This window comes from Coregonus lavaretus, assembly GCF_964263955.1.
Source record: "Coregonus lavaretus genome assembly, chromosome: 15".
In the NCBI taxonomy this organism is placed as follows: domain Eukaryota; kingdom Metazoa; phylum Chordata; class Actinopteri; order Salmoniformes; family Salmonidae; genus Coregonus; species Coregonus lavaretus.
This window is the reverse complement of record NC_140002.1, coordinates 50,422,314-50,442,875: the sequence shown is the minus strand read 5'-3', so window position 1 is coordinate 50,442,875 and position 20,562 is coordinate 50,422,314. Positions and strand designations below refer to the sequence as shown.

General features: G+C 42.1%; 1 protein-coding gene across 1 annotated transcript in view; it reads right to left on the bottom strand.

The window, feature by feature from the left end:
• vtnb (vitronectin b) overlaps positions 1 to 20,562 on the bottom strand; it is a 72,312-nt gene that overhangs the window by 28,504 nt on the left and 23,246 nt on the right. The window contains exon 4 of the mRNA XM_084178440.1: positions 4,958 to 5,097. Within this exon, the coding sequence (XP_084034566.1) occupies positions 4,958 to 5,097 (140 nt within the window). The remainder of the gene's footprint in view (positions 1 to 4,957; positions 5,098 to 20,562) is intronic.

Genomic DNA, 20,562 nt, shown 5'->3' with positions numbered 1-20,562 from the left:
CATAGGCCTACGTTGAAGCCCTCTGCTTGCGCCTCCATTTAAAATTTTGAGGGTTATGGTGTAGGGGTTACCGACCATCATCAACATCGCTGACTTCGGAGTCTAGCAAAAGCCAAACTGAACGGAGGAGGCGACGTGAGTCAATGGAGGCTGAGGTAACATTAACTGGTCATGAGTCATGACTGTTGTTGGACTAGGCTAGCGTTAGAGACTGGATAACTTTGTTGCAACTCTAGTTGAAGGTAACTAGCTAATTGCGTCTGAAGTGTTTTGTGTAACACCCCCCAGCAAATAAAGTTAGCAAGCAACTGAACTGCAACTAAAATTTCAACACAGGTTCTCCGTGTAGCCCTGTTATTGGGTAGTTACTGTAGCTAGCTTCCACCTCATATAGTCCAGTACTGTAATACATTTTGTTGACAGATTTGTTTTTGGAATGTTTTGTTAGCTCCACTTCATTTAGCTAGACTGAAGTTGACATAGCTAATGTTTGCTGAAAAATAAATGTCCCTTTATTTGCTGTGTGTGTGTGTGTGTTGACAAAGCATACAAGACAGGTAGCTTGTTAACGCCAACTGATATATTTGGGTTCAGTTGTCTTAACAAAACTTTTGTTTGTTTTCAGGATGACATCTTCATCCCTGAAAAGGTTTTCATCCTGGAGGGGACTGTGCAGGAGGAGGCAGAGGAGGTACATGCAAATCCATGTTATTTCTAAGGCTATTGTTTATTTCAAGACACAATCTGTCATCCCTGAGGCCATTTTGGATCAAAAATGGACAATATACAGTATATGCAGTGATTCTTGAATATAACTATCTTTGGTTAACAAAGTCGACGAACTACAGGCAAGGATTTCTTTCCAGAGAGACATCAAGGACTGTAACATACTCTGTTTCACGGAAACATGGCTCTCTTGGGATATTCTGTCGGAATCGATCCAGCCAGATGGGTTCTCAGTTCATCGCGCAGACAGGAATAAATATCTCTCCGGGAAACAGAAGGGCGGAGGTGTGTGTTTCATGATTAACAACTCATGGTGTAATTGTAGTAACATAGAGGAACTCGAGTCCTTATGTTCACCGACCTAGAATATCTCACAATCAAATGCCGACCGTATTATCTCCCAAGATAATTTTCTTCGGTTATAGTCACGGCCGTGTATATCCCCCCTTCAAGCCGATACCACGACGGCCCAAAAAGAACTTCACTGGACCTTATGCAAATTGGAAACCACATATCCTGAGGCTGCATTTATTGTAGCCGGGGATTTTAACAAAGCAAATTTGAGGACTAGGCTGCCGAAGTTCTATCAACATATCGACTGTTGTAAAATCCTGGACCATTGCTATTCAAACTTCCGGGATGGTTATAAGGCCCTCCCCCATCCTCCTTTCGGCAAATCTGACCACGACTCCATTTTGCTTCTCCCTTCCTATAGGCAGAAACTCAAACAGGAAGTACCCGTGCTAAGGACTATTCAACGCTGGTCTGACCAATCGGAATCCACACTTCAAGATTGTTTTGGACTGGGAAATGTTCCGGGTAGCTTCCGAAAATAATTTAGACATATACACTGAAACAGTGACGGAGTTTATCAGGAAGTGTATAGGTGATGTTGTGCCCACTGTGACTATTAAAACCTACCCTAACCAGAAACCGTGGATAGACGGCAGCATTCGCGCAAATCTGAAAGCGCGAACCACCGCATTCAACCATGGCAAGGTGACTGGGAATATGGCAGAATACAAACAGTGTAGCTACTCACTCCACAAGGCAATTAAACTGGCAAAACATCAGTATAGAGACAAAGTGGAGTCGCAATTCAACGGCTCAGACACGAGACGTATGTGGCAGGGTCTACAGACAATCACAGACTACAAAATAAAAACCAGCCACGTCGCCGACACTGACATCTCGCTTCCAGACAAGCTAAACACCTTCTTCGCCCGCTTTGAGGATAACACAGTGCCACTGACGAGGCCCACTACCAAGGACTGTGTCCTCTCCTTCTCCATGGCTGATGTGATTAAGACATTTAAGCATGTTAACCCCCGCAAGGCTGCCGGCCCAGACGGCATCCCTAGCCGCGTCCTCAGAGCATGTGCAGACCAGCTGGCTGGACATATTCAATCTCTCCCTTTCCCAGTCTGCTGTTCCCACATGCTTCAAGAGGGCCACCATTGTTCCTGTACCCAAGAAAGCAAAGGTAACTGAACTAAATGACTATCGCCCTGTAGCACTCACCTCTGTCATCATGAAGTGCTTTGAGAGACTAGTCAAGGATCATATCACCTCTACTTCAATTTGCTCACCGCCCGAATAGATCCACAAACGATGCAATTGCCATCACACTGCACACTGCCCTATCCCATCTGGACAAGAGGAATACCTATGTAAGAATGCTGTTCATTGAGTATTGTTCAGCATTCAACACCATAGTACCCTCCAAGCTCATCATTAAGCTCGAGACCCCGCCCTGTGCAACTGGGTCCTGGACTTCCTGACGGGCCGCCCCCAGGTGGTGAAGGTAGGTAACAACATCTCCACTTTGCTGATCCTCAACACTGGGGCCCCACAAGGGTGCGTGCTCAGCCCCCTCCTGTACTCCATGTTCACCCATGACTGCGTGGCCAAGCACGCCTCCAACTCAATCATCAAGTTTGCAGACGACACAACAGTAGTAGGCTTGATTACCAACAATGACGAGACCGCCTACAGGGAGGAGGTGAGGGCTCTGGGAGTTGTGGTGCCAGGAAAATAACCTCTCACTCAACATCAACAAAACAAAGGAGATGATCGCGGACTTCAGGAAACAGCAGAGGGTGCACCCCCCTATCCACATCGACGGGACCACAGTGGAGAAGGTGGAAAGCTTCAAGTTCCTTGGCGTACACATCAACGACAAACTGAAATGGTCCACCCACGCAGGCAGTGTGGTGAAGAAGGCACAACAGAGCCTCTTCAACCTCAGGAGGCTGAAGAAATTTGGCTTATCACCTAAAACCCTCACAAACTTTTACAGATGCACAAATGAGAGCATCATGTCAGGCTGTATCACCGCCTGGTACGGCAACTGCACTGCCTACAACCGCAGGGCTCTACAGATGGGTCTGCCGAACGCATTACCGGGGGCAAACTACCCACCCTCCAAGACACATACAGCACCCGATGTCACAGGAAGGCCAAAAAGATCATCAAGGACATCAACCACCCGAGCCACTGCCTGTTCACCCCGCTATCATCCAGAAGCCGAGGTCAGTACAGGTGCATCAAAGCTGGGACCGAGAGAATGAAAAACAGCTTATATCTCAAGGCCATCAGACTGTTAAATAGCCATCACTAGCACTTTAGAGGCTGCTGCTGCCTATTAAAATCACTGGCCACTTTAAGAAATGGAACACTAGTCACTTTAATAATGTTTACATATCTTGCACTACTCATCTCATAAGTATATACTGCATTCTATTCTATAATATTATTATGTATCTTAGTCCATGCCGCTCTGTCATTGCTTGTCCATGTATGTATATATTCTTAAATCCCATTCCTTACTTTTTTTTGTGTATTGGGTATATGTTGTGAAGGTGTTAGATATTACGGCACTGTCAGAGCTAGAAGCACAAGCATTTCGCTACACCCGCTATAACATCTGCTAAACATGTGTATCTGACAAATAAAATGTGATTTGAAGAAAAGTTAGTCTGATACTGAAACTAAATCACAATGTATTTATAATGAGCTTGCCCCATTATTGGTTAGAATGAGATTTCATGAATCATGATGCTGTCTGTGATTCGAACTCAGGTCGTCTAATCAAAAGGTGAATGTGTTACCATCGCGCCAAACAGAGCTGGTGATAAACATCGTTAGAGGTCACTGATTATATATATTGAGCACCTACCCACTACTGATGTTAGCTTTAATTTTATAATTTTATAATATTTAATCAATTATTTAACTGGCATACTGGCTGCTGACTGGTCGAGTAACCTCTTCTGGCAGGAAGTCCTTCATAAGGATTAGCGACACTTCCAATAAATACATCGCCTTTCAGACAGACTGACAGGAACCTCTGACTGGATGTAATACAGCCACTATCCGCTGGGATTTTGTGCTGTATCGCCACCATCTCTCTACAACACACACGCTCATACTCTCTAGCTATTATCTGGCAGCATCCGCACTCACACCAGTTTGTGTCACCACTACGCCGACACTGTAGCTGAGGTGTTTCAGGCAGCATATCTGTGTTGTTACTGCTACGAGAACGAACTCTCTGATCTGGGGCAACGATCAGCTCAAACAAGAACGGCTTCATTAGGTTTATTGGCTCCCTAACTAACATTATTTTATTCTCTGTAATAAACGCATTCTCAGACTCGGAGCTACTCGGTAAATTCAGCCATTTTTGGGAGTTCCAAAATGTTCTCTCCTGCCAGTGACGCAACAATGCCAATATGGCGATTTACAGTTACAGTTAGCTGGCGTTCTAAATCCTAGTGTTTCCATTCCCCTTTTAATCAAACTAGATAGTCAACATCAGTTTCACAGGCCATATTTTCCTGTTCATTTGGGATTGATTGCAGCAGACTTTAGGTCAACTTTAGACCAATGTTTCCCAAACCTCTCCTTCAGTACCCCCAGCCTGCCCAGTTATTTCTCCTTAATACCAGAACTAGCATTCAACTAAAGTAGGGCCTGATGATTATGTGACCATTTGAATCAGCTGTGCTAGTTCTGGAATATATCAAAGCAGTGGACTGGCTGGGGGTACACGAGGAGAGGTTTGGGAAGCACTGCTTAACACTACTTTTGAGGTGTGAAAATGCCTGACATTCTTTGACTTTGGGATAAACTATCCCTTTAACAGGACGCTGTGTCAGTGTTGTGAGTGATGGGGAATATATAGGATACTATGGCAATGTTATGAGTGGTGGGAAAGGTGGTAGCCTACCTTGAAGATGTAGGTCTTGCCCTGGCAGTTGATGCGAGTAAAGGCAGCGTCTATAGGTCCTCTGATGCCCCACTTGTCGTAGATCAGTTTGGGGTAACCAGGGACAACCGCCCTCTCATCGAGCTCGAAGAAATAATCACCTGTAGGAGACAGAGCATGTTTTCTCTCACCAGGACAGGGAGACAGAACAAGGCATAGAGAAGAAATAATGGAGACAGTAAGAGAGAAGAGAGAGAGAGAGAGAGAGAGAGAGAGAGAGAGAGAGAGAGAGAGAGAGAGAGAGAGAGAGAGAGAGAGAGAGAGAGAGAGAGAGAGAGAGAGAGAGAGAGAGAGAGAGAGAGAGAGAGAGAGAGAGAGAGAGAGAGAAAAAAAAGAGAGAGAAAAGGGGGAAAGAAAGTGAAACAGAGAAGCAGCGAGAAGGTAGACATAAAGAAGAAGATGGTGTAGGAGCCATTTTTAATGTTTTGTGTTCTATTCATTTCATCTTCATACCTCCCTATTCTTACCTGTTGTGCACCTGACTGCTCCCCCTTTATTTTGATTTGTCCGCTTTGGTTATACTGTATATGGCTGCCAGGGGACTGTGTGGGTGGGAACTAGTGTGCCTGGGAGCACAGAACATTTTCAACCATGCTCTTTTTGTTTGATTTTGTATTATTGAAAATAAAGTATTCTTTTGTATTCCTATTTTTTTATCGGATGGTGTGCATTGGAAGTATCCTCAGGTCACTAGTAAGTAGCATTAATAACTTTTTGGGTATTTGCCAATACATTCAAGTTGAAAATGTAGTACTGGATTTCGCACGCTACTCTACTACGTTTGGAACACTTGTGATTCATGAATGAATACCCAAGCGTTAATGAGTTGATTAAGAGACAATGAATGGATGTGCAGAGCTATCTGCCGAAGCAATCACTTAAAGCAAATAAGTTGTTGCTTGTTTGCCTCTCAGTTGGTTCACTGCTGTGTATGTACAGTTGAAGTCGGAAGTTTACATACACTTAGGTTGGAGTCATTAAAACTAATTTCTCAACCACTCCACACATTTCTTGTTAACAAACTATAGTTTTGGCAAGTTGGTAAGGACATCTACTTTGTGCATGACACAAGTAATTTTTCCAACAATTGTTTACAGACAGATTATTTAACTTATAATTCACTGTATCACAATTCCAGTGGGTCAGAAGTTTACATGCACTAAATTGACTGTGCCTTTAAACAGCTTGGAAAATTCCAGAAAAGAATGTCATGGCTTTAGAAGCTAATTGACATCATTTGAATCATTGGAGGTGTACCTGTGGATGTATTTCAAGGCCTACCTTCAAACACAGTGCCTCTTTGCTTGACATCATGGGAAAATCAAAAGAAATCAGCCAAGACCTCAGAAAGAAAATTGTAGACCTCCACAAGTCTGGTTCATCCTTGGGAGCAATTTCCAAATGCCTGAAGGTACCACGTTCATCTGTACAAACAATAGTACACAAGTATAAACCCCATGGGACCACGCAGCCGTCATACCGCTCAGGAAGGAGACGCGCTCTGTCTCCTAGAGATGAACGTACTTTGGTGCAAAAAGTTCAAATCAATCCCAGAACAACAGCAAATGACCTTGTGAAGATGCTGGAGGAAACAGGTACAAAAGTATCTATATCCACAGTAAAACGAGTCCTATATCGACATAACCTGAAAGGCCGCTCAGCAAGGAAGAAGCCACTGCTCCAAAAACGCCATAAAAAAGCCAGACTACGGTTTGCAACAGCACATGGGGACAAAGATCGTACTTTTTGGAGAAATGTCCTCTGGTCTGATGAAACGAAAATAGAACTGTTTGGCCATAACAACCATTGTTATGTTTGGAAGAGAAAGGGGGTGTCTTACAAGCTGAAGAACACCATCCCAACTGTGAAGCACGGGGGTGGCAGCGTCATTCTGTGGGGGTATTTTGCTGCAGGAGGGACTGGTGCACTTCAGAAAATATATGGCATCATGAGGAAGGAAAATGATGTGGCTATATTGAAGCAACATCTCAAGACATCAGTGAGGAAGTTAAAGCTTGGTCGCAAATGGGTCTTCCAAATGGACAATGACCCCAAGCATACTTCCAAAGTTGTGGCAAAATGGCTTAAGGACAACAAAGTCAAGGTATTGGAGTGGCCATCACAAAGCCCTGACCTCAATCCTATAGAAAATGTGTGGGCAGAACTGAAAAAGCGTGTGCGAGCAAGGAGACCTACAAACCTGACTCAGTTATACCAGCTCTGTCAGGAGGAATGGGCCAAAATTCACCCAACTTATTGTGGGAAGCTTGTGGAAGGCTACCCGAAACATTTGACCCAAGTTAAACAATTTAAAGGCAATGCTACCAAATACTAATTGAGTGTATGTAAACTTCTGACCCACTGGGAATGTGATGAAAGAAATAAAAGCTGATATAAATCATTCTCTCTACTATTATTCTGACATTTCACATTCTTAAAATAAAGTGGTGATCCTAACTGACCTAAGACAGGGAATTTTTACTAGGATTAAATGTCAGGAATTGTGAAAAACAGAGTTTAAATGTATTTGGCTAAGGTGTATGTAAACTTCCGACTTCAACTATAAATCTCTGGGAATTGTGGATTTGTTTGTGATTACAGGCAGTTTTCACCAGAACTGGTGCCTGTGCTTGACAACGTTATGTTCCAAAAGATCAGTGGCGTGTATTCATGGATGCCAAGGGAAGCCAGGCTTCCCCCAAAAGTTGACTTTAAAAAAAAATCTATCTTGAATCTCTCTGTGTTTCATAAATTTCCTTCAATTTGCAAGAATCTGAATGTATCTCACCGGAGAAAGCATCCGAGCAAGTGTAGGCTGTCTATCTGATGCTGTCTTGTCAAAAAGATAATGACATTGTTGCCGCCCGCAGCATTGAATACAAGGGAAACCAGCGAGCATTTGATAAAAAAAATTAAAAATAATAGCCAATCAGCGTTGAGCTAAACTGAGTGAGCTCAACTGTGAATGGTCCTTGTGCACCAAAAAAAATGTAAAGAAAAGCCAGTTTGGATTTGGCTTCACACCAATCACAAGCCAAACGTCATTTACAGAAAAAACTTGAATTGTTGCATCTCGTTGTCTCGTTGTCCTCCGGTGGCTAGCTAGCTAGCTAAAATCGTCCCTGTCCTAAATTAGCCATGGATGGAGATAGAGATTTGGACTTGTGGGTTTACTTGATTCTCCGTACTGGCCAATGACGATTCTGATCCAACCATAAAATACATTGTGCCCCTTGCCTGAGACGATGGAAGTTCAATATTCAGCTAGATATAGTAGGCTAATGTTAACTAGCTGGCCTGGCGCATTGTTGCCCATGAAAGGAAGTTAGGCTAGCGAGCAAGTATTTTAGCCAGGTAGCCTAGGACAACAAAGCTGTGAACTGTATTACAGAGGCATGAAAGAGAGTAGGGTTTTGTTGGTGTTTCAGGGTGAGTCAACATATTTTTTTCTACTTGCACACACACACACACACACACACACACACACACACACACACACACACACACACACACACACACACACACACACACACACAAATCAGTACCATGGACAGCTATATGATATTTAGCTTACGTTTATTGGACTAAATTATTTTTGGTGTATTAGTTGTCACTGTATTAGATATGGCATAGGTGATTTGATGATGTTGAAATATTGAAGTTGAAATGGTGCTGGAATAGTGGAGGCAGCTCCTGTTTTCTTTGCGACTTGCGGTAACTCTCTGTGGTTCTAAATCAATAGTTGTTTAGTAGTCCGAAAATGTCGGAAACATTAACTTGCTTGACGATGCTGTAGTAGGTAATGTACAGTGGGGGAAAAAAGTATTTAGTCAGCCACCAATTGTGCAAGTTCTCCCACTTAAAAAGATGAGAGAGGCCTGTAATTTTCATCATAGGTACATGTCAACTATGACAGACAAAATGAGGAAAAAAAATCCAGAAAATCACATTGTAGGATTTTTAATGAATTTATTTGCAAATTATGGTGGAAAATAAGTATTTGGTCAATAACAAAAGTTTCTCAATACTTTGTTATATACCCTTTGTTGGCAATGACACAGGTCAAACGTTTTCTGTAAGTCTTCACAAGGTTTTCACACACTGTTGCTGGTATTTTGGCCCATGGAACTTGTTGCTGATGCAATACAGTTACCAGTCACTCGTGAGCAGCTGATTGCTAACCAAAAGGTTGACATTAGCCTGGCTAAATGTTTTTCTAGTGTTGTCTTAGTGGAGGGGCTAAAGAAGAAAAACATGGCATACTTCATTGATGGTAATCTCATGCGTAAATGAACATCCCATGTTGTAGCTGGCGGAGATTGGAATGCTGTTTACCAAATAGTGATTCCTACAGCCTTTCAACGAAATGTTTTATCCCTCGCTCACGATCACCAGTGGTCCGGACATCTGGGAGCCACCAAGACTTATGATCGGGTTCTGCAACATTTATTTTGGCCCGGCTTAAAACAAGATGTGGCTCAGCTCTGTCGGACATGCCACACCTGTCACGTAACTGGGAAAAAATGAACCAGGTTATTCCTCCCTCTCCTCTTTGTCCCATACCTGTCATAGGTGAACCATTCAAACATGTGATGGTTGATTGTGTTGGACCATTACCGAATACAAAATCTGGTAACCAGTTTCTGTTGACGGTTATGTGTGGAGCAACCAGATACCCAGAGGCCATTCCTCTGCGTAGGATTACTGCTCCGGTGTTGAGTAAAGCCTTGATTAAATTCTTCTCAACTTTTGGGTTACCTAAGGTGGTACAAACTGATCAGGGTACGAATTTCCTTTCTAAGCTTTTCAAACAGGTGTTAAAATCCTTGTCAATTACACAACGTGTGTCAAGCGCATATCACCCGGAGTCGCTTGAACGTTGGAATCAGACACTGAAGTCCATCATGGCTCCCGTCACACCCTGGCCTTTGTACGACAACATTTCTGGTGGCCCACCTTGGTTCCTGACGTCTCCGCATTCATCGCCGCTTAAACTGTGTGTGCTCAGAACAAAACTCAGCGGCAAGCTCCGGCTGGCCTCCTTCAACCTCTTCCCATTCCTCACCGCTCCTGGTCCCATAAATCCCTGGACTTCGTCACGGGTCTCCCTCCTTCAGATGGCAGCAGAAAATAGAGGGACTAACAGCACAGAAAGATAGCAATAAAAACTGTACCATAGAGGCACAGAATAAGTTCAAGAAAGATCAAGTGTAATATATTATTAAATAATAAAGCGAACTGGATGGAATACGGGGAAAAATGCACCAAATTATTTTTTTATCTTCAACATAGAAATGCTACCAAAATAATTTACTGAAACTTGTTACAAATGACAGTCACCCATGATTCACCAAACAATATTTTGAAAGATGAAGCAAAGTAATTTAAGCACATGTTTTCTTTTCACTCGCCTCCATCTCCACTAACCGAAGATTATTGTATGTATTTTTTTTCTATTAATAATGTAAAATTAACAGCTGTACAGAAAGACTAATGTGAAGGCCAAATTACAGAGGAGGAACTTCTTGATGCAATTAAAGCCTTTAAGTCTGGGAAATCTCCAGGGCTGGATGGCATACCAGTTGAGGTATACCAAACCTTTTTTGATGTACTCAGAGGACTGTTATTAGCATATTTTAACCACTCCTATATCAATGGTAGATTATCAGATACTCAACAAGAAGGTCTGATTTTTCATTATTACTGAAACACTACCCAAGTGGTAAATATAAAGATCCAGTCCATGTAAAAACTTGGAGGCTGTGGTGAATTATTATTAATGAACTGTAGAGTTTAATGGACTATGAGGTAGAACTGGGTTAATCAAGAGCATAAAGTTGGAATTATTTGTTACTGGGCCAGGAATTGTATTGGGTCATTTAATTTCACTGTGTGGGTGAGTAGAGAGGGGATATGACCTAGGGTCAGATTGCTTTCTCTTACTTAGATCCATGGTTGTCTATTCATATCAAAGACTGAAACTGGCTTAGGCCGTTTGTTTTTGTCTTCAGATTGAGATTGAGGGCATCTAGTTTAGATTGTAGGACGGCCGGGGTGTTAAGCATATCCCAGTTTAGGTCACCAAGCAATACGAACTCTGAGGATAGATGGGGGGGCAATGAATTCACATATGGTGTTCAGGGCACAGCTGGGGGCTGAGGGGGGTCTGTAGCAAGTGGCAACAGTGAGAGACTTATTTCTGGAAAGTAGAAGCTCAAACTGTTTGGGCACAGACCTGGATAGTATGATAGAGCTCTGCAGGCTATCTCTACAGTAGATTGCAACTCCGCCCCCTTGGCAGTTCTATATAGACAGAAAATGTTGTAGTTGGGAATGGAAATTTCAGAATCTTTGGTGGCCTTCCTAAGCCAGGATTCAGACACTGCTAGAACATCAGGGTTGGCGGAGTGTGCTAATGCAGTGAATAACTCAAACTTAGGGAGGAGGCTTCTGATGTTAACATGCATGAAACCAAGACTTTTGCGGTTACAGAAGTCAACAAATGATAGCGCCTGGGGAGCAGGAGTGATACTTGGGGTTACAGGGCCTGGGTTAACCTCTACATCACCAGAGGAACAGAGGAGGAGTAGAATAAGGATATGGCTAAAGGCTTTAAGAACTGGTCTTCTAGTGCGTTGGGTACAGAGAAAAAAAGGGGCAGATTTCCAGGCGTTGTAGAATAGATTCAGGGCATTATGTACAGACAAGGATATGGAAGGATATGAGTACAGTGGAGGTAAACCTAAGCGTTGGGTAAAGATGAAAGAGATAGCATCACTGGAGGCACCGATTGAGCCGGTCTCTGCGTGTGTTGGGCATGGGACAAAGGTGCTATCTGAGACAGGTTGAGCAGGACTGGGGGCTCTACATTGAAAAAGTACAGTTAGAACTAACCGAAACAGCAATAGGCTAGGCATATTGACATGGGAGAGAGGCATAAAGCAGTCACAGGTGTTATTTGAGAGAGCTAAGACAACAGCTGGTAATGGCAACGAAAGTTCGAGTTGAGGCTAAACAGATAAACAGGATGGGGTACCGTATAAAGGAACAGTCCAGCAGGCAACTGCTGTGTAGCTGAGTGATCATAAGGTCCAGTGAACAGCAATAAGTAAGTCAGGGAGCAGTTCAGTCGCTGCTACGCTACAGGCGAGCTGGAGGCACGGCTGTTGATTGCATGTGCTAGCGGGCCGGGGCTAGCAGATGGATCTTTGTGGTCATCGCAACGAGAAGCCTGTTGAAACCACATCAGACAATTACGTCGGCAGACCAGTCATGATGGATCGGCGGGGCTCCGTGTCAACACTAGGAGGTCCCGTCCGGTTGACAGAGAGGTAGGTAGCCGGGAGATGGGCCTGGCTCGAGGCTAGCTCAAGGCTAACTGGGGTTAGCTTCAGGACAGTGGTGATTAGCCAACAACGACAACAGCCATTCGGTTGCAGCTAGCTAGTTGCGATGATCCGTTAAGGTCCAGTGATTCAGTGATTCCGGCAGAAAATCCGATATGCTCTGGCTCGATAGCGCGATGTGCAGACTGTGCAGACTGGCCGATAATTGTCCAGGCTAGAGCTGGCTGGTAGGTAGTGCAGGCCACGGCCACGGACAATGGTGAAGACTGCTAATGGGAGCTAATAGAAAGTAGCTAGTTAGCTGGCTAGCTGGCTAGCTGGCTAGTTTCAGCCAGAGGTTCTGGATAAAAATGAAGAAACAATAGAATCTGTTCCACATTGGGTGAGGCGGGTTGCAGGAAAGTATATTTAGTTAAAGGATGGAAAGTGAGATTGAGAAATATATACGAAAAAGACAAAAAAACTAAAAACAGGCTATTTACATGAGGACACTACAGAAAACACGACCGCACTGCTATGCCATCTTGGTGTTGGTGGAACATTGTTGAACTGTGTCTTACTGTGCTGTCTGAATGGCAGACATGACTGGCAAAAAGCCTGATGAGCAGCCTGATATGGCTGAGTGGACAAACTCATGTTGAGCCTGTTACGGCTGATGATTATAAACAAGTGCTTGTTGAAAGTGCAAGTGATGACGTCATGAATGCTGAAAAAAAGAATACGAAGCTGATTCCTCACGGAGAGCTAAGCTTGGTGTATTGACAAGAAACATTTATTAAATCAATGCTCTCATTAAAGGCCCAATGCAGCCTTTTTTTTATATCAATATCAAATAATTTCTGGGTTTAATTACTGTAATAGATTTCAATTAAAATGGGCAAAAGTAGCTTTTCAGCAAAAAACATTCTCAAGCAAGAAATCTGCTAGGACTGTATGGCGGTGGGGAGGGGAAAAGTGAAAACTAGCTGTTATTGGCAGAGAGGTTTGGAACCAATTTACTGCATGGTGATGTCACCATGGAACGCCAAAACTCCCAGGCAAACCTGCTGATTAGAAGGTCCTGTGTAGATTGTATTTTCAACCAGAAAATAACTCTGATCAAATGTTTTCACACTTTTACAGTGTTAGTTTCATCAGCTGTTGCACAATATGATATAAAACACAGGAAAAACAGAATTCTGACTGCACTGTGCCTTTAACAAAGGTGGGTGTGTTGACCAAGTTGACAAAAATTCTGAAGGAATTCTGAAGGAATTCACAGAGCTTCACACTTCTGTGCAAATGCTTTTGTCTGAAGAGGAAAAGTTGAATGACCATGTTCATTGGTATGAGCCTAAAATGGAGTGGTTTAATTCATTTCTCAAAGATGTACATAAATTGAAATGGGTAGGTTATACTCCTACTGAGTTCCCTGAAGAGGTCCAACCTGATGACAGTATTTCACATATATGACAAAAGTCAAAGAGCTCTGCCAGGAGCACAACATCTTCAACCTCCTCCTGGGTAAGAGCTGAAGCAGAAAATGCAGCCCTATTGGCTTGTGCAGATGGGCACAAAATGAAACATCAGCTTGAAAAAGAAGCAAAGCTGTTTGCATAACTGAAAGCAAAAAAGGAGAAACTGGAATAGGAAAATGAAATAGCAGCATGGACAGCAAAATTGAAACTCCTGGGTGAAAACAGAGAACACGAAGCTTCATCACAAGTCAGTGTAAAGCCAACAACCGATGGCATGAATGCTTATGTGGAGGCTATTTCAAAGGCTCCAAGAACTTTGGAGAGGTTCAATCCCTCAACCACTGGAGCATAACTGCAACAGACATTCAGCCAAGATATGATGACACATAACCTAGTCTTCTAGTCCTGGTGCAGGTCCAAAGAGTGGCCACCAGCAGATACCAGCAAAGCTAGCAGATGGCGCCACACACATTGGAACTGGTGTTGAGAGCAATCAAAGAACCAGTGCTGATGACCGCAATCAAAGAATGCTTGTCAGTGTTCTGCAAAAGCAAAATGAAGTAACCAAACTCTTTGTGAAACAACAATGGTTGTCTCTACTTCCTGTAAGAGAGATACCAGTGTTGTCAGGTGATCCTGTGTATTATCAATCCTTCATCAGAGCTTTTGATCATGGCATCGACAGCAAAACTGACAGTTACCAAGCCAAACTATACTTCTTAGAACAGTATACCGGTGAGAGACCTTGTTCGCAGCTGTTTACATATGGACCCTACAATAGGGTATAGGGAAGCCAAGAGGCTCCTAAAACCAAACTTGGGTAATGGTACGAGAATCACAACTTCTTAAATGGAGAAGGCTCTTGACTGGTCACCCATTATAGTTGAAGATGGTAAGGCTCTGCACGCCTGTGCGTTGTTCCTGAGAGGGTGTTGTAATGCAATGCAAGGAATCCAATACATGATAGAGATGAATACACCATCAAACATGAGAATCATCATCTCCAACCTACCATTCAAACTCAGAGACAAGTGGAGATCAGCTGCATGTGGTATTTAAGAAGAAACCAAGCAAAGAGCAAGTTTCAAAGACTTGGTGAGTTTCATTGAGAGACAGGCTTGGATAGCCTCATATCCCATATCCAGCAACATTCAAGACTCTGTTACTGGTAACAAAACTATTCCAAACACCAAAGTTTCAGATCCCAAGTTTCGGCCTAGGCTCCAACCTGGGAGCAGAGGAAGCAGATTTGCCACTGCAATCACAACTGTAGCTGGCGACCCTGTAAAAGAGCAGAATACTTACCTGCATGAAAAGACCCAGGAGAACAGCCACAAAATTGCTCCTCTAAAGCCATGTGTATTCTGCTCAAGAGATCACACAATGGAGTCCCTGTGAGCAGCTACAAAGTCACTTGACTAAAAGTGTGCAATCTTGAGGACACCACATTCTTAAAGCTGCCAGAGGTGTACACTCAGAGAGACATTCCTGTCACCAAAGAGAACTTCTCATCAAGAAATGGACATATCTCAATGAAGTTGACCGGTATTGATGCAGATGTTGGACTGCTTATTGGAGTCAATGCCGCAAAGGCATTGGAACTGTGGAAAATCATTAGCAGTCAAGGTAATGGTCCATATGCGGTAAAGACTCCTTCGATGGGTAGACAATGGTCCACTCAACAGCAGCACCAACATAGATAAACATGGAAGACCGTGCATGATATCAAATAGGATCTCTATTACAAACATTGAAAAGCTCATTATCAAGTAATATAATCAAGATTTTCCAGAGCAGAGCCACAATAAGAAAAGTGACTTATCTGTTGAAGACCAACAGTTCCTCAAGATAGCATCAGACTCTGCTACACTGAAGGACGGACTCTATCACCTTCCACTGGCTTTTCGGAAGGAGAATGTGAACAGGCCACAGAATCACCACATAGCAGAGCAGCGAGCCCTTAGCCCTTTACACTCGTACCCATATATGGTTTGAAAATAGAAGATTTGCTGCCTAAATTGGAACGCAGTGGCTGTACAGTAACATGCTATACATGACATCAGAGCTCAGTCTCCACTTAACAGCTCTGTATGGGTTTTGATTGACAGCTGTTCTGAAAGTGAGCACCATGCGTGACAAGAAGTTGCCCCAATCCCTCCTGCTAATTGGTCAACTTTTGCAAAAAAAAATTTGTCTAAGTGAGGGAAATGCTATACATTATGAGGACTCGAAGTACCATCAAACAGGCAAAGAGTCAATACAGGACTAAGATTGAATCGTACTACACAGTTTCTGACGCTCGTCGGATGTGGCATGGCTTGAAAACTATTACAGACTACAAAGGGAAGCACAGCCGGGAGCTGCTCAGTGACACAAACCTACCAGACGAGCTAAATTATATTTGCTATGTTTCTTTTTTACTTATCTATTTTTTACTTTTTTTTATTTTCTTAAAACCGTTGTTGGTTAAGGGCTTGTAATTTGATTTGATTTGATTTGATTTTGAAAGATGAGACGTTGAGGATTATAATAAATACCGGTTTGATGTCATTCAAGCAAGCCAAACACCCCGTGAGTCCAAATGTGCACTTCACATTTCTATATCATAAAACTCATGTAATATACAGTGTCAACATTTCTAATCACTATGTTTGATGTACAGTGTGATAAAACATTTTATGTTTGTGCTTTTCTAATAACCAATTTCTGTGTTCTATGTTTGTGCTTTTCTAATAACCAATTTCTGTGTTCATGCAAGTGACTGATTGAACAAATCCTCACTATCAGTATCTGCAATTTGGCAGTACGCCCAGAACCTTGTTTTGAGAACAAAAGGATATCTCAGTTTCAAGGTCTCAGCTTGGAGAGAAGAAGCCTCGTGAGGTATTGGTCTGTCACATGCATGAACCAGTATTGGTCGGTCACATGCATGAACCAAAAGTTAATGATGAATTAATTATGAATGATGAATAAGCTAAATCATGCCTATGTAACGTGTCTATAAGCACTATATAAGAGATCTAATGGGACTGCCTCAAGTTTGTTGGAACCTCTCCAGTTAACTGTTAATAAACAATGATTCATTTAAGATTGACTTTGAGTGTCCCTGTGTAGAATTTCCACGACAATTTGGCGTCATGAATAAGATGATTGATTCTGCCTGCCAAGCTTTCCAGTGGGGGTCTGCGAGGAAAACCGGTGGCGCATTTTATGAAGCGTGAGGGAAATTCTCGTCTGACCAAAAGAGGACGAGGACCCGCCCAGACCAGACCCTTACTGTGAGCTGCCCAGGAGGAGACACATCATCCGCAAACAATTGAAGGACACGGCGACTGAATTTCAGTAAGTCAATTGAAATGAATTTGTATTTAAAAAATAAATAAATAAATAAAATAAAAATAAAAATAAACATAAAACTGGAGGAGGGTACCACTAGTCTTAAGTCAAGTAAAGCATGAAGTGAATATGGATGTGAGTTGTGTGAGTGTAGAGAATGTGGAGGTGAGAGTTGTGTGAGTGTGGAAAGTATTAAGCTGATTGAAATTGGGATAATAAGAGGTTTGAAACTTGGATAATAAAATATTGAAATGTGGATAATAAGAGGGTTGAAATTTAGATTTAGAAAGTTATCATGTTTGTTTTGTTTTTAAGACTTGCAATAGGGGGAAAAGCAGAACATTGTTTGAGAGTGATCCGTGTATTTGCAGTAGAGATTGAGAAGGTCTTCCTATTGGGAAGAAGGGTCCTAGTTGAGGGAAACAGATATGGAGACTAGTGAAAGTAACAAAGTGAATGTTAATATTAGTGGCTTTCAGATAGCACTCTAATAATGCAATATCTTAGTAATTTGAAGAGTAAATGTTTCAATACAAGGTCACCTAACGAACAGTGGTATTTAGCATTGGGACTGATATTAAATTAGAGGCCACCATCTGGTGTTTGGGTTAGAGATATGTTTCCTGTGGAACAATAGATAGCCGCGAGTACTGAACTCAAACAGACTGTAAGGGACACAGTGGGGAAATTTGGGACAGAGGTATGAATAATTGAATAAGATATGTTTTTGACAATTTCCAATTATTATTACTAAATTCTATAGTTTGGGTAGCGCCAATGATTTAAGTAAGAAGGTAATGTCATCTAAAACAATAATATGTTTCCATTATGTGGAGCTATGTCCAAAATTGAAGTAGATTCAAGTAAATGTTTTTAGTACTGAATATTGAGCTGATTAGCCAGCCCCAACTTTTTGAAGGTCCAAGCAGATTTGTTAAACAACAGGTTTCATATTTTGACTAGTTTATGTCCCAGGGACAGTTAGTATAGAATTGTATGTCAACGCAACAGGTCAAAAATATTAAGATTAGAAGAGAGGGGCTCTGGGATTGTTTTCTTTAGAAGGTGCCTATTCAGCTTTACGGGACACCATCTCATCATATGTGTCTGAAGTATAATTCTGTAAACGCATGGTTTTATCAAGACTTCCTGCCCAAGATGCAGTAAACTCAATTAAGATTAAGAATTTTTAGGACTGATTAAGATGTGCAAACTAAGTACATGTTTATTTTCTTTCTTCCAGGACAGATTGAATGTCCGCTACCAAGTTTTAAAAAACATGTTTATCAATGATTCTGTATCTCCTGAGGAAAGGATGCACCTTAAAGAGCACAAAAATGAAATTTTCTGAAGTATCTATTGTCCGAGTTTTGGTTGCACACATGTAAATTCTCTTGATAAGAAATGTACAGAAAAATCCAATGTAAACCTGATACACAAAATGTTCGTAATGTTTGAAGTATCTTTAAATAATGTCTGAGGAACAGGGAAAGAAACACTCACTTAATAGGGTTGACTGACCTCTGACCTCTGACCTCTGACCTCTGACCTCTGACCTCTGTTCTGACTTTCTGGTGAGGCCTGATCACCCTTACTAGAAAGGCTAAGAATATTGGGTGACATTTAAATGTAATATAGAAATACTAATAATTAGGAAGAAGTTTATAATTTAGCAATAGTCCTATGTGTGATTCGGACCACGAGAAGGACAGAGAGAGAGAGTGCTGCCCCTGAATGTGAGGGACACCTGTCTATCGTCTATTTTACTATTACCTTATGGGATACAATTATTTCGTTATGGAGTTATCAAGAGCTGTAGTTATAATTAGATTTTTTATTCTAATTTGTTTATTTTTTACTTAACAGGCAGTGGGTTTTTTTGGGTGGGGACACATGAATCACGATGTGAGTCATGTGTCCAAAAGGGGAATTACCAGTCCCCTGGGGCCCTTTGGTAAATATGCATATTGATTTTGTTCACATGCCTGCCTATAAAAGAAGTGTAATGCTGTTGTTGTTTTGTTTTCTTTGTTTTTGTCTCGCTTCAATAACAAATCTCACCAGATTGGGTCTGCTGGATGGTCGGGATTTCTCCCTAAGGATTAGCCCTCTAACTCCCTGACCTGTAACTCTGTGGTGACATCGCCAAAATGATAGGGGAGTATAAGCCAATTTTGAAAATAAATGGTTTCAACTGTGTGTTGTTATTCTTTTTGACATTTGTTTTAGAAATCTGTATTAAGAATATTGGTAGTAGTAATAATTTGTCATATAGTGAATAATTTGTCTGGATTTCCTGAATCAGAAATGCCTAAAACTTAACTGTTGTTCTGGACTGTCCTCCTCTCAAGGTTATGGTGAAGGTGACCACAGATGGTATCTAGATGCATGGAAGGGATCATTTGATCAAGAACAGTGTGAACCTCACCCCCTTTAACCGGCTGAAGTAATGGCGACAATAGCGTTCACTATGGCCCTGTCCTTCACCACTTCTACCGTGAGACCTGAGTCCGAGCCAGCAACCTGTACGCAGCATCCAGTCGAAGCTATCAACTGCCTTTTCTCTCATGCCTTTTCTCTCAGGAGTGCGATATGAGTCCACGTGGAGTGAGCATGGAGAGAGATCCCGTCCAAACTTCTCTCATGTTGCTGGTGTACTGGTAGGAAAATGGACAAGACATAATGGACCGTAAAGGACAGTGGCGGCTCAGGTGAGAGATTCGTCTGCTTGGGAAAATGGGACATTATCAAGGGCCATCCACTTTCAAAATGTGTGCCATTGGGAGGATGAACTGTAAAGCTATCTGAAGAAGAAAATTAAGAAGCCAGAAGAATGAGTACCGTGAAGGAGGGGGTAGTCAACCGTGCCCGTAATTGATTTTATAGGTCTGCACACTGCGAAATGTATAGTAATTTAGATTAGAAATGCATTGAGATACCAATCTATCATTACCACAAATGGGGGCCGTGATGAGAAAAGTTAATGCTAGAAATATAAGATGAATATACTGTATGTCAATGTAAATGTACATTCTGCAGGTATTGGTCTTTGCTAAGTTGAGGGTCTTAAAATTCGAGTGAGAGAACCAACATTCTAAATTTGGGTTGGATAATTTATCAATAGTTCTAATTATGATTTGGAAAGGCGAGGCTTCTAGAGACACAGCGATGCCCCTAAAATGTGAGGAGAGCCACTAGATTGTAGCTTAGGCTAACCTTGCCCCAATCTCATTCTTATCAAGGTTGGTGTGAAACTGTTATAACATGTGTTCTCTCTCTTCCCTGTGAAAGTCAATATGGTTTCTAGGTTGTGTGGAACACGTGAGTGATCATTATTCCAGATGAGGGATTGTTGGAAACTGACATATTTTTTTGTAACTGACTAATTGATTTGAGCAAGTTTTAGTATGTCTATAACTATATAAGT